Source organism: Branchiostoma lanceolatum, chromosome 15, assembly GCF_035083965.1.
Source record: "Branchiostoma lanceolatum isolate klBraLanc5 chromosome 15, klBraLanc5.hap2, whole genome shotgun sequence".
NCBI classification, from domain to species: domain Eukaryota; kingdom Metazoa; phylum Chordata; class Leptocardii; order Amphioxiformes; family Branchiostomatidae; genus Branchiostoma; species Branchiostoma lanceolatum.
In genome coordinates this window covers 1,242,406-1,255,151 of record NC_089736.1, presented here as the reverse complement: position 1 = coordinate 1,255,151, position 12,746 = coordinate 1,242,406, and the positions used below count along the sequence as shown (strand labels likewise).

The 12,746-nt window shown below is 46.4% G+C and overlaps 1 protein-coding gene across 1 annotated transcript; it reads left to right on the top strand.

Moving 5' to 3' along the window:
- The first annotated feature begins 1,237 nt into the window (after positions 1-1,237).
- LOC136421000 (uncharacterized) lies at positions 1,238-11,172 on the top strand. The gene is made up of 10 exons (XM_066408145.1): positions 1,238-1,987; positions 2,461-2,571; positions 3,234-3,335; positions 3,807-3,971; positions 4,521-4,616; positions 5,243-5,482; positions 6,131-6,194; positions 7,049-7,239; positions 7,713-7,845; positions 8,556-11,172. Exons 1-10 carry the CDS (start codon positions 1,741-1,743, stop codon positions 11,170-11,172), a joined length of 3,966 nt encoding a protein of 1,321 aa, XP_066264242.1. The 5' UTR covers positions 1,238-1,740.
- The last annotated feature ends 1,574 nt before the right edge of the window (positions 11,173-12,746 follow it).

The window sequence follows — 12,746 nt, the reverse complement described above, 5'->3', positions numbered from 1 at the left end:
TGCAATTAAATGGAAGGTGCGTTTATCCGAGGTGCAATTAAGTGGCTTCGTCTGTACATACAAACAATTTCACGCTAGCGCTAGTCTAATAATCACATGCTTCACGTTTCTTAGTCATGGTGTAACTGTAGGTACAGATGTGCTTTATGATCAAGGGTTTGTCTAAAGCCATTAGAAATATGAACTTTTCTGTGTTGCTTAAGTGTATCATGATTGTTATTGTCATTGGGTAGGCCGAATACTCTGTCTTCGCAGCCAGGGCTGAATTGCGAGGAGCGCACATTTGGCGGGGCTAGATCGCAAGGGTCTGTAGCGACTGCCATTCGGCGCGCAGGTGACCTCAATACGACACCCCATGTGCGGCCATAGGACTGTAGGTTTTGAACCACTCACACTGGGAAGGACCCCTACTCTTTTCGATAAGTGCGGTGTGTTCTTTTACGTGCTCAAGGTGTGGCTCTCCTCAAACACGGGACCTCCATTTAACGTCTTATCCGAGGGACGTCAATAACCGAAGCTAGGTACTCATGATGATGATGAAGGTGTATGAAATGGAGAAACATATATTGCATTAGCTTACAAAGCTCAGCTCTTTAATGAAAGCCTGTTATTGGCAGCTCTTTTCTTGCTGTCTGACGAGAGCATTACACATTCCTCTGTGAAATATTAATGGGAGGCTGTTCTGTATCTGCATCTGTATAGTCGGTATAGCCGCCCTTCAGCGTAACACAGTTGTACAGCTCCGCATGCACGCGGCGAGACAGCAGCTGGTTATATTCCACTGAACGACCTGCCACACGTAACTCTCGCACATTTGACTGAAACCGTTCTTTAACTATTCAGTGAGCGTGTTCCTACAGTATTTGATTACAACGAGGTCCATTCACCTATGGTTTTCTAGAAATACGAATTTTTGAACACATCAATCCTCAGTTGGTAACTCTGGTACTTAAAGCCATGACTACTTCTTGTCCTTTCCTGAGCTGGTATTAGATACTTGTTACTGTTACTTTTACTGGCATGTGGCTGGGTGGAGACCGACCCAACCACATTCGACCGAATTTTTTAATCGCAAGAAAAAACAAGCGTATTTTTGCCCTGCAAAATTACCCTGTTACATTGGACAGGGCTCCGCGAAATGCAAATACAGGCTGAGCCCTAAATATCGCACAGTGCAAGTGACCGACAGGACACCTGTCGTAGTCAGACTGGTAATGGTGCGAGCTCTTTTTTCTGCTATGTGAAGCCGGCTTTATACATACCTCCGTGAAAGATTAATGAAAGACTGCTACTGGCAGAGGACTGATGGAATCCAAATCCTTCAGACAATGGCTGCCACCAACGCGTAGTGTGACACCGGCTACTTACAAACCTCCTGCTCGCCGATCAGAAGTTGGACTTTGGTTGGTTTTTGACGTTTTGTTTTTCATCTTTATCGGGCTTTCGGGTTTGTCCCGTTTTCTTTCTGTGTGGCGACATAACGTCTAAAACACGTCAAAAACAGCCAGTGCACAACCTCTGCTTGGAGAGTACATGCCTCAATGAAATATTAATGAAAGACTGTCACTGGCAGGTGGCTGGGTGGAGACCGACCCAACATGGTTGACACCGGACGAATGGGAGGGTGACGACGGCGTCCGACGCGTTGCCGGATACGTCTTGGACAACAACTTCAAGACGACGTGGAGACGCGAAGACGATGAGACCACCTGGCAGCTGACGTTCGATCTGCAGACGTCGATGACGCTCTCCCGGATCCGGCTGTGGTACCCGGGTGACGACAGTGGAGACATGGACGTCACAGTCTGGCGTTGGACTGGACGAGGATGGACCAGTGTGACACACAGTAGCCAACCAAATGTAAGGAATGACGACATACGTCCGAACCAAATCGACCTGACTGGACTCCTTGCCTCCGGGCAGTCTTGGCGCCTACAGTTCCCGCGTGGGAATCGGAAAGAAATCAGCGAGATCAAGTTTTTCCAGGGTAAGTGCTAACTATATTTGCTTTGTATAGCGACAGAGCAAAGCTAACATATCTTGGGGCACCAGTTTTGCAACCATTTCAGGGCTTCTTGTTAGCCCTCCTACCTTTTACCTAAGCCTTTACCTAGTCCCATCCTCATACCTGACTTTGCGGCAGCCTGAGGGTCGGGGACTATGGTAGCGTCCAGTACCAGCTTCCTCCACTCCCTCCTGTCTCTGGCTCTGTGGGTGCACTCTGCCAGTGGGAGACCCGTCCAGTCACGGAGGTCGTCCCCCCCACCTACTACGTGGCCTCCCACGGCTCCTCCTACCATCGATCGTTCCTCCTACAATTCTCATTAATTTTTAAGCAGCGATATCAGGCGCCCATTCACAAAGAACTGGAAACATTTGGCCGCAATTTCAAAACATAATCTGCAACAGTCGCATAGCTTCCACTTGTACCTCATCCTGTATCTCTTTACATTCGTCCAGCTTGCTCCGGATTTGAGAGGACGGTCTGCACAGACGGGAACTGTGACGTGCATGAGGTGATCTGTGACGGGATAGTGGACTGTACCGATGGCAGCGATGAAAACAACTGCGGTAAGGCATGAACCAGGAAAGAGTTTAGCAGGGTTTGCTAGACAAAAATCAAACAAAATAAGAGGAAAAAAACCACTAAGCCACAGGCCAGTCGAGTATGTGTAATAAATGATGTTAAATGAGTAGGGCTTCGTGTTATGTCTACCATTGTTTATATTATTGTTTATTATTGGGTGGGCCGAATACTCTCTCTTCGCAGCCAGGGCTGAATTGTGAGGAGCGTAGATTTGGCGGGGATAGATCGCAAGGGTCTGTAGCGACTGCCATTCGGCGCGCAGGTGGCCTCAATACGATAATTGCCCCATGTGCGGCCATAGGACAGTAGGTTTTGAACCACTCACACCGGGAAGAACCCCTACTCTTTTCGATAAGTGCGCTGGGTTCTTCAACGTGCTCAAGGTGTGGCTCCCCTCAAACACGGGCCCTTAATCTAACGTCCTATCCGAGGGACGTCCCTAACCGAAGCTAGGTACTCATTTACACCTGAGTGAAGTGAGGAAAGTAGTGTAAAGTGCCTTTCCTAAGGGCATAACGAACGTGAACGTGACAAATCAGGGAACCCCGGATTCGAACTCAGTACCTCTGGTTCTACGCATTGCATTCTACGCACATGGATCTGTGACCATATTTTGACACTACACTACTTTCTGTCATGAATATAGCTATAGATGAGGAGATTTGTGCAAACGGAGTCACAATCAACAAGGCACAAGTGTGCGACGGCAGAGACGACTGCAGAGACGGCACAGACGAACAGAACTGCTGTAAGTACGACCAGACAAGGTTGTGTTTTCGGTGCTATTTTTGGTTGTTTGATGTGTTGGTTAATTGGTTAGTCAGTTGGTAGGTAGGTTGGTTGGTTGGTTTGTGTGTTAGTTGGTTGGTTGGTATGTTGGTTGGTTGATGTGTTGGTTCGTTGGTTGGTTGGTTGGTTGGTTAGTTCGTTGATGTGTTGGTTGGTTGGTATGTTTGACGCAAAGTGAATCTTAGGTGTTGGTTCTCAGAGTGACTTTTTAACTTTCAATGTTAGTCTGTAGACATCCTATCGAGTTACTTAAGAATAGATTAATTTGCCGTTCCTATATTACAGTGCTAATGCAGCTGTTTGCAATAAGGCAATAGCTAAAAGTGTGGTTTCATCTGTTGTTGAAAAAAAATGTGCTCTTGTCGAGTCTAGTCGTAAGTAATTAACGCCGTAGATTTTACGACAGTGTTTATTTTTATGCTTGATCCAGGCGAGCGGCAGGGCAAGTTGGCCTGCAGTAACGGAGACTGTACAAATTTGCAGAAACGTCCTGACGAATGTTCTGTTGATGATTATGATGATCCTAGCTGTGATCTACAATATTCTGCCTGTGATGGTACAGAAGATTGTAGCGATGGCAGCGACGAGACTTGTCGTAAGTACACTGCACTAGCCACAGTGTTTTTTTTATATCGCATAACTAGTAAAACGAAATTTTGTTTTTACTGGGAGAAGGAACAGTTTTCTGATTAGCTAAGTTGGAAGGAACACTTTTCTAATTAGCTCAGTTAGAAGAAACAGTTTTCTGATTGGCTCAGTTGGAAGGAACAGTTTTCTGATTGGCTCAGTTGGAAGGAAAAGTCTTCTAATTAGCTCAGTTTTCTGATTGGCTCCGTTGGAAGAAGCAGTTTTCTGATTGGTTCAGTTGGACGAAGCAGTTTTCTGATTGGATCAGTTGGAAGGAACAGTTTTCTGATTGGATCAGTTGGAAGGAACAGTTTTGTAATTAGCTCAATTTTCTGATTGGGTCAGTTGGAAGGAACAGTTTTCTCATTGGCTCAGTTGGAAGGAACAGTTTTCTAATTAGCTCAGTTGGAGGGAACAGTTTTCTGATTGGCTCAGTTGGAAGGAACAGTTTTCTGATTGGCTCAGTTGAAGGGAACAGTTTTCTGATTGGCTCATCGATGTCCCTTCTCTCCCGTAGCTCCTGCTGCCTGTGACAACGGAGCCCTGTTCCACCCGTCTGCCCGGTGTAACGGCAAAGATGACTGCGGGGACAACAGTGATGAAAAGAACTGTGGTGAGTTCTCCACGCACAGTAATTATTGACAACGCCATCACAGTGTACATAGTCCTAAATTATTCATTAGGGAGGGTACAGTGGGCTTTAACGATGTCATGCCACAAAGAAGAGACCTAGCCAACCAGACATCCATTCCTAATCTAGCTCCTTTCGCTGCTTTTATCGTTCCCTGCAAATACTTAGCCTGAAGTCCAGCCGTGTTAGCTTTGGTCCAATCCCCAAGATCCGCCTTGTAGACTGGCTAGCGGGTCTTGGGGAGCGGGCCAAAGATAACAAGGCTGAAATCCAGGCAAGCAGATACTCTGCGTGGAGGCAAACGTTGGAGCGAATCGGAGCTATAGAAAGGGTGGATTCCGGCCCAAAGGAGACCGTTGCTTGCAATAATCTTTCCCCTCCCGTCGTTTCATAAAGCTATAGGCTTGTAATTAAATGATGTGTCTCAGATGCATGATTATAGTTTATTTATCTATATATTTGTTTGTTTGGTTGGTTGGAATTAAACAAAAAAACTTCCCATACTTCCAGTACCTGCATCAAATGGCTGGAATTTTACAAGCACCTCCGAAATGGTCCTTTCGTGTACAACATTTCGATGTAGCGTTATAATGCATATGTATCCACAGACTGCTACTATCTACGGGACAGAGGGACAAGCTACAGGGGCCTAGCAAACCAGGACAAATCCTGTCAGTTCTGGACATCTCAGTACCCCCACACCCATAACCACACTCCCCAGGCCTACCCATCGGCAGAGCTGGTACGGAACTACTGCAGGAACCCGGACGGGAAGGACAGGCCGTGGTGCTACACAAACAACCCCCTCATCAGGTGGATGTACTGTGATGAGGTCTTCGCCTGTGATGGTAACTTTTTTGTATTTTTTTTCTTTTAACACTTATTTTCAACGATATTTCTCGGTGCAAGGCCAGAATTGGTCACTACCAGGCACTAATTTGAAGAGGTACGGGGATAGCGGTGTATATTTTTGTTTATGGTCTTTAACGTTGCAGCTGCCAAAGACAAAAAATTGATTTCTGAACTTGTCAGTTATACTGGTTGGAGCGGTATAGACATTACGAATTCACGATTTACACCTTTGAGACCTTAATGTGACTCCATAGAGCTCTCTTGTTATACCCATCATTACTCTTATTTGCGCTTATTACTTCCACGGGACGGATAAAATGTAGCAGCTTCTGTAGACAAAACTTTACATTGAATTATTGAGACCTCAAAAGAATGTGATGGGCACCTTTCCAAACTCTATTTATGTTTGAGCTTGGTATAATGATGGCATGTATAGTACCCGACGTGCCAATTTGTAATCTCCAAGCAGATCTGCACGGGGCGCGAGAATCGTATATGCTAGCCAGTACGGGGCTGGCTGGAGGTTATCTGGCTGACTGGACCTTCTCTGGCTAGCATATACGATTTTCGCGCCCCGTTTAGATCTGCTTGGAGATTACCAATTCGTACACGGTTATGTTCATTCCCCTGTTGTATATTTTCAGCCCCACCTACGCGTTGCTTCTACGCAATGGACAAGGGAAGGAGCTACGCAGGGCAGATAAACAGGTGAGGTTAGCTGAACAGTTTAGGAGCCAGGATATAGGAGATTCTTTTTACACAACCAGGTAATCTCACCTGCTAACGTTTCGATGTCTATCAGACACCTTCTTCAGAGCTTCTGACTGGAGTACTGCTTCTCACCGCTATAAGTAGCCGATGTAGGTGGCGCTTTTGCGGTGAGAACACTGTCCCAAACGTGGCTAAGCTTGTATCCCCCCTCGTCTCGGTTCATCACTGGTGTTGTCTTCCTTACCCAGACGGCTTCCTTAATCCAACGGGAATAAACGTTAGCAGATGAGATTACCTGGTTGTGTAAAAAGAATCTCCTATATCCTATATTCTACCAACCTGATGAAATTATTTTCGGAAGTTTAGGAACCTCCAAATCATCGACACCAAAACATGCACATCCAAAGTACACGTGATAGTGCATATGGTGTACAAAATGTTTACAGATGGACAAAGCGACCTCTAGGACGATACGTGAAGCTAATAAAAACTGCATGGCCTACTGTTTTCACCTGACCACAACAAGATTGAACCTTATTCGTGTCGTGAATATTGACTGATAGTTTGATTTGTAAATAGGTAGCAATTGTAGTAATTTGCAGGTATGTTTTTATTGCCAGATATGTCGACTGATGGTTTCAGTCATAATTAGCTTCTGACCTTTGACCTCAACCAATCCTTTTCTTCAATTCTACCTGCTTTTACCTGTATGTAAATATGTAATTATGTGTGTATGTATGTATTTTGTGATGTACATGTAGTGTTTATGAGTCATGGAAGATGAGCCCCCTAGAGGGGCTAAAGGGTATCTCAATAATCCTCAATGTGTTATTCTGTGCCCATCTCTACAGGGCAGGAGACCGGGAGTGTCAGAGATGGGACTCCCAGTCCCCCCACAGCCATCCCCACACACCGCAGGCTCATCCTGATGCAGGCCTGGAGGAAAACTTCTGCCGTAACCCTGACAACAAGGAGCGGCCCTGGTGCTACACCGCGGACCCGGCACAGACGTGGGACTACTGCGACGTAATGGAATGTGCCGGTGGGAAACTCGAGCAAATCCATAGTTTTGATTTATTCTCGTTATTCCTTAATATCAATTAAAAATGAGTTACAAGACGTCTTGAATAGACAAAAATCACGATCCTAATGAAAATCCCAAACAAAAGTGCCCCTTTGGACAAAGGATCAGAGAACAACATATTCCACATAGACGTTTATATCATATTATAACATTCCTAGCTGTGCAGGGACTTTCATAAAAGTTGCTGGAAATCATGTGTACCTATCTGTATCAAAGAATGTTTAGATCTTAGAACTAGTAGTTTGATTGGTACGTCAAACTCAACATGTTGATTTATTCACATGCATGTACTTGTACGTAGGTTATTATTTATGTATCCACGTGTTTGTTTGAATGTATAGTTGTAAACGTTTAAAAATATCGCTGCACTTTTGTTGTGTCAATTAAAATTGATTGACTATCATTACTGTCTTATCCGTCTTCTCTATTAGATCCTTTCTCACGGGACTTCAGCGGGAAAGACTGCGAAGGGGCCTATACGTGTGCCAAGCAAGGGGATGATGGGGATTTGTGTTATTGCGATGATGACTGTGGCTTTTTCGGCGACTGCTGCGAAGACTTCGAGTAAGTAGATCTCTGCTAGCCTGACGAATGCTTCGTTCAAATCTGCACCGGTGTCTGTTGAATGGGATGTAGCCCCGACCTCAAATTTGTCCCGGTGGACTGCCGGGTACGGGGAGGGGTGTGTTAGCCTCCAACCAGGCCCAATGGATTGCAAAGACCGTATCCAACTGGAAGAAGGAGCTTGTATAGTACTTCCTCTGCCAGTTTGATACGGTCTTGATGCAACCCATAGATCTACTTGGAGATTAGGGTGTGTGTGTGTGGGGGGGGGTTGCTTGTACTCTCGGCGCTCTCGCGATTAGCTGACGACGTCTTTTTGGTACCGAGTCGAGTAGATAAAAACATCCAAGGGCCCGGCCGTGCCCAAATATAGCCAGGTAGCTGCAGGGTACCCGCGGGGCCACGTAGGGCCCTTTTTCTAATTTTGACAGAAGCGTTGATCAGGTCAGGAGAATTTTATACATACATTTTGTGTTAGCAATGAGCAATGTCAGAGTTGTCTGTTACCATGGAGTTAGAGAGAGCCTGTTATGACTGGTTTCTATGGTAACAGAGAATCCTGCGCTCCTATTGGTTCTTCTCCTTTTGGAATCAGATGACAAAATCATACGTGGCAATGTCGACAAGAAGAATTACATTGCAGCATTATGGGATAGTTTGTCTTGGTTTTAATCATTGTGCTTAGAACGACTTTATTACATCCGCCACAGGGAAAGCAGCCTAGCTCAAACACCGCCTGCCTATCACCAACTGAAGTGGAAGTGTGTACCTGGATTTTCACAAGCATACTACCCCTATCCCAAAGCCTCATCCTACTGGATGGTTGCTGACTGCCCTGACGAATGGACGGATGACGTCACAAGGGCCCAGTGTGTAAAACAAGTGGATCCCTTCAACCCCAGTGACGTGGTCTACCGGATGCCTGTTCAAGCTGCATCACAGGCAGTCCCGTACAGAAACATATTTTGTGCAATTTGTAACAATGCGTCTTTAACAAACGTAGCTGTTTGGGAAGGCGACGTTGAGTGTACTGGGCGGCTTAACATGTCTTCACACACTCCTAGCGGCTCAAAAGAGTACAGCAATATCATTGATAGGGCATTGTATTGCTCTGGAACGAGCAAGCTAGCATTTATCTCTGACGATGCGAGGCGATGTCTCCCGACAGATCTTTCAGATGGGAGTTGTGATTTCACTGCCTGTAGGTCCTACAGTTATCCAGTGGGCATTGGACATAAGATTTACAAAAATGTACACTGTGCTCTTTGTGAAGGAATCTCCCTTACGGCAACCTCAAATTTACGGTGTGCTTATGTTTGGGATAGAGAAGACGAGGGGGATGATACGCCCATAAGATTCTCACTAACTAATCTGTTCAACTTCAATGCCTTCGGGAGTGGTGAAAACAGCCCCGACCAGTGTCCCTCTGATACTATCTTTGATCCGTTTGCAAACGCATGCCGGGATTATTCGTCCGCTCACAGAAGTCCTGACTCATCAAACAAAACTATCCCATTACAGAATTGTAGCGAGCCCGCTTTGACGTTCACAGCTGAAGAGTTCTATGTCCTTCCCAATGGCAGTGTCCACCTGCTTAGTTCTAACGTGTCCTGCCCAGCTGAGCAGGTGGCCATTCTGAACACAACAGCTTCGATCTGCGGGGAGTGCATACTGCAGCACTTCTTGAACAACACGCAAACCACCGACAGTCGGGACCCAGACCAGGGTTGGTTAACCCTCGGTCTTGTGTCAACGTCTGTCGTAGCCGTGGCCGGTTTCGTGGTCCAGACTATCAGGTCTGGTCAGTGGGAAAAAATTCCGGAAAAGCTGAAAGCTCAGATGATGATATGCATGGCACTTGCTGAATTCATGTTTGTGGTACGCGTATTTGTCCCTCTCGGCCAGATCTGTACCGTGTACGCAGTACTGCTGCACTACCTCCTGTTGACGGCCTTCACGTCCATGAACGCACTAGCCATGGATCTCTTTCTTACCTTTCGTGATGGATTAGAAAGAGTGGGTTTCTACAAGTACCTGTTGTATACCTGGCTGGTGCCGGTGGCCATAGTAGTGGTGACCGTGATTGTTGAATTCGCCGGTTCTGTCAGGGTGGGTTACGGGCAGGACTGTTGGATCGGCAATCCGACAGCCAGTCTAGTGGCGTTTGGAGTTCCTGTCCTCTGTGCCCTTCTGGTCAATGCTTTCTTGGTCAATTTTGTCTTACTGGCCATACGGAAGTCATTCAAGATAGCGGACGTGGCTAATTCGCGCTCACAGAGCAGCAAGGCCTGGGTCTACTTGCGTATCTCCTTCCTGACCGGGTTCACCTGGATTCTCGGCTTCATCTATCCTTACACCAACAGCAGAGCTGTCGAGTACATCTTTATAGTCCTGAATGCTTCCCAAGGCCTTCTGCTGACCTTGCTACTGACAATGACGTCCGAGGTGGTGGAGAAATGGAAGTCTGCTATCAGGGCGCGGCTTGGTCTGGTGGAACCTCAGCAGAACACTGCGGCAACCACAACCACTGCTGCCAACAACCGGCGGGCCACCCGTGGGACAACTGAGGTAACGTCAGGTGGACAAACCTGCTGTGCTGAAGAGATTCCAATGACAACTTTGGCCGTTGTGAACGCTGAGGAGACAAGAGCCCCTCCTCAACTGGGTGAGCCTCATCATGACAGTGGACAAACCGCCACTGCCTGTAGCCAGCAGACCACCACAGGGGGGACCGAGGCGACGGCAGGTGTAGCCGACTCTGGTACAGAAATGCCTTGCGTCAATGTGGGGGAGACCAGGGCACCTCCTCGACTGGGTGAGTCTCGCCAGGACAGTGGACAAACCGCCACTGCCGGTAGCCAGCAGACTACTGAAGGTGGGACTGAGGCAACGGCAGATGCAGCCGACGCTGGCACAGAAATGCCCATGACTACAGTGGCTAATGTGGAGGAGGACGGCGCACGCATTCCGCTGGATAAGCATCGTCAGGACAGTGGACGAACCGCCACCGTCAGCAACCGGCAGACCACAGCAGGTGGGACTGAGGCGACGGCAGGTGTAGCCGACCCTGGTACAGAAATGCCTTGCGTCAATGTGGGGGAGACCAGGGCACCTCCTCAACTGGATAAGCCTCATCAGGACAGTGGACGAACTTCCGGCAACCAGCAGACCACCGCAGGTGGGACTGAGGCAGCGGTAGGTGCAGCCGACGCTGGCACAGAAATGCCCAAGACTACTGTGGCTGATGTGGAGGAGGACGGAGCGCGCATTCCGCTGGATAAGCCTCGTCAGGACAGTGGACGAACCACCACTACCAGCAACCAGTAGACCGCCGGAGAGAAAGCCGAGGTAACGGCTGGTGGAACCGGCCCTGGTGCTGACATGCTCACGGCAACTTTCGCTGATGTGGAAAAGAACAGGGCTAAAGACAGGCGTTCGGAGATGACGAAGACACCAGTGTCTAATTTCAATCCTTAGAAACAGAAGCAAAGAAACAACGGCAGACACAACAGAGAGAGAGAGAGAGAGAGAGAGAGAGAGAGAGAGAGAGAGAGAGAGAGAGAGAGAGAGAGATATACCGGCAGACACATACAAGCACACACACAGAGGGAGATAGAGACACTGGCAGACACATACAAGCACACACACACACACACACACACACACAAAATGGACTTAACACAAATTTTCGACTGTACAACACCAGTCTTTGTCAAGGAATGAACGATCCACCGCAAAATGAATTACTCAGCAACAAAGTAAGAAGCCCTTGATGCCTCGCTGTGAAACAGAGCCCTGTTCATGAGTAGCAAGGTGACCTGAAACTGTAATCTGTCACCTATAGAAGGTCAAATACACTGATTTGCAACAGCCAATGAATAAGATTATACATCGGATGTTGGGAAATGAGGTTATGGATGATACAAACTCGTAAATATTACTTCAAATTATTTGTGGACGGCTTTTAAGTCAACAAAAGGCAACAGAACTGTATGATATTTAACAGTAGCTAGTACTTATGTACATCACCATCATCATGACTTATGTAAAAGTATTGCATTATAACCGGAGATCCAGTATGTGACAAAAAAATGGTTTTGCGGTTGTCCCAATGACACAAGGTACATTCAAGGTTTATGCTAAACACAATCATCTACATTATGATCTATGTAATACAGATAAAAAATTTTGACATATAGCTCTTTATATTACACTATCGAATAAATATTTCCAAAAATATTAACCAATGATTATCAAAAATAGGTCCCAGCAAGACTCCTGGGACATGTAACTTAATGCCAACAGGTCTGTACGGGAAGCGTGTATATCTGTTATCATGGTATTTGACAACTAGTCTGAACACGTGAAAGAAGCTTAGTTTCATTAATAAGTAATTAGGGTATCAATCAAATGCCCCAGTAATAATCTACTTTATACGAAGAGTTGTAAGTATTTGGTACAAATTCATTCATCGAATGCAAAGTAGCAGGAATTCAAGATAATCCAGAAGGTCTTTATTGCAAGGTCTTTATTTGTCACTGTGTAACTAAACAACTCGCTTTATACTGTCCACTAGGGGTGGGTAGTACCGGTACAAAACCGGTATTTCTTAATGGACCGGTCCAAAAAAACCGGTCCGTAAAAAAGCCGTGGACCGGCATATGGACCGATTAGAAAATTCATAGTACCAGGCTACCAGCAGGCGGCCACATAACTGGTGTAAGAAAATACAAAACAGCAGATTAACGAGTCGTTTTCGATAACGTTAGCTGTGAATCATATCTAGAAACACTTAAAGGATGAGTAAACAGACGGCGAAGAGAGTATAGTTATAATTTTGAGACAAAGTGCAAACCTAAGAAATTATATCGTTCCAGACTTGACGTTTGGAGACTTTTACG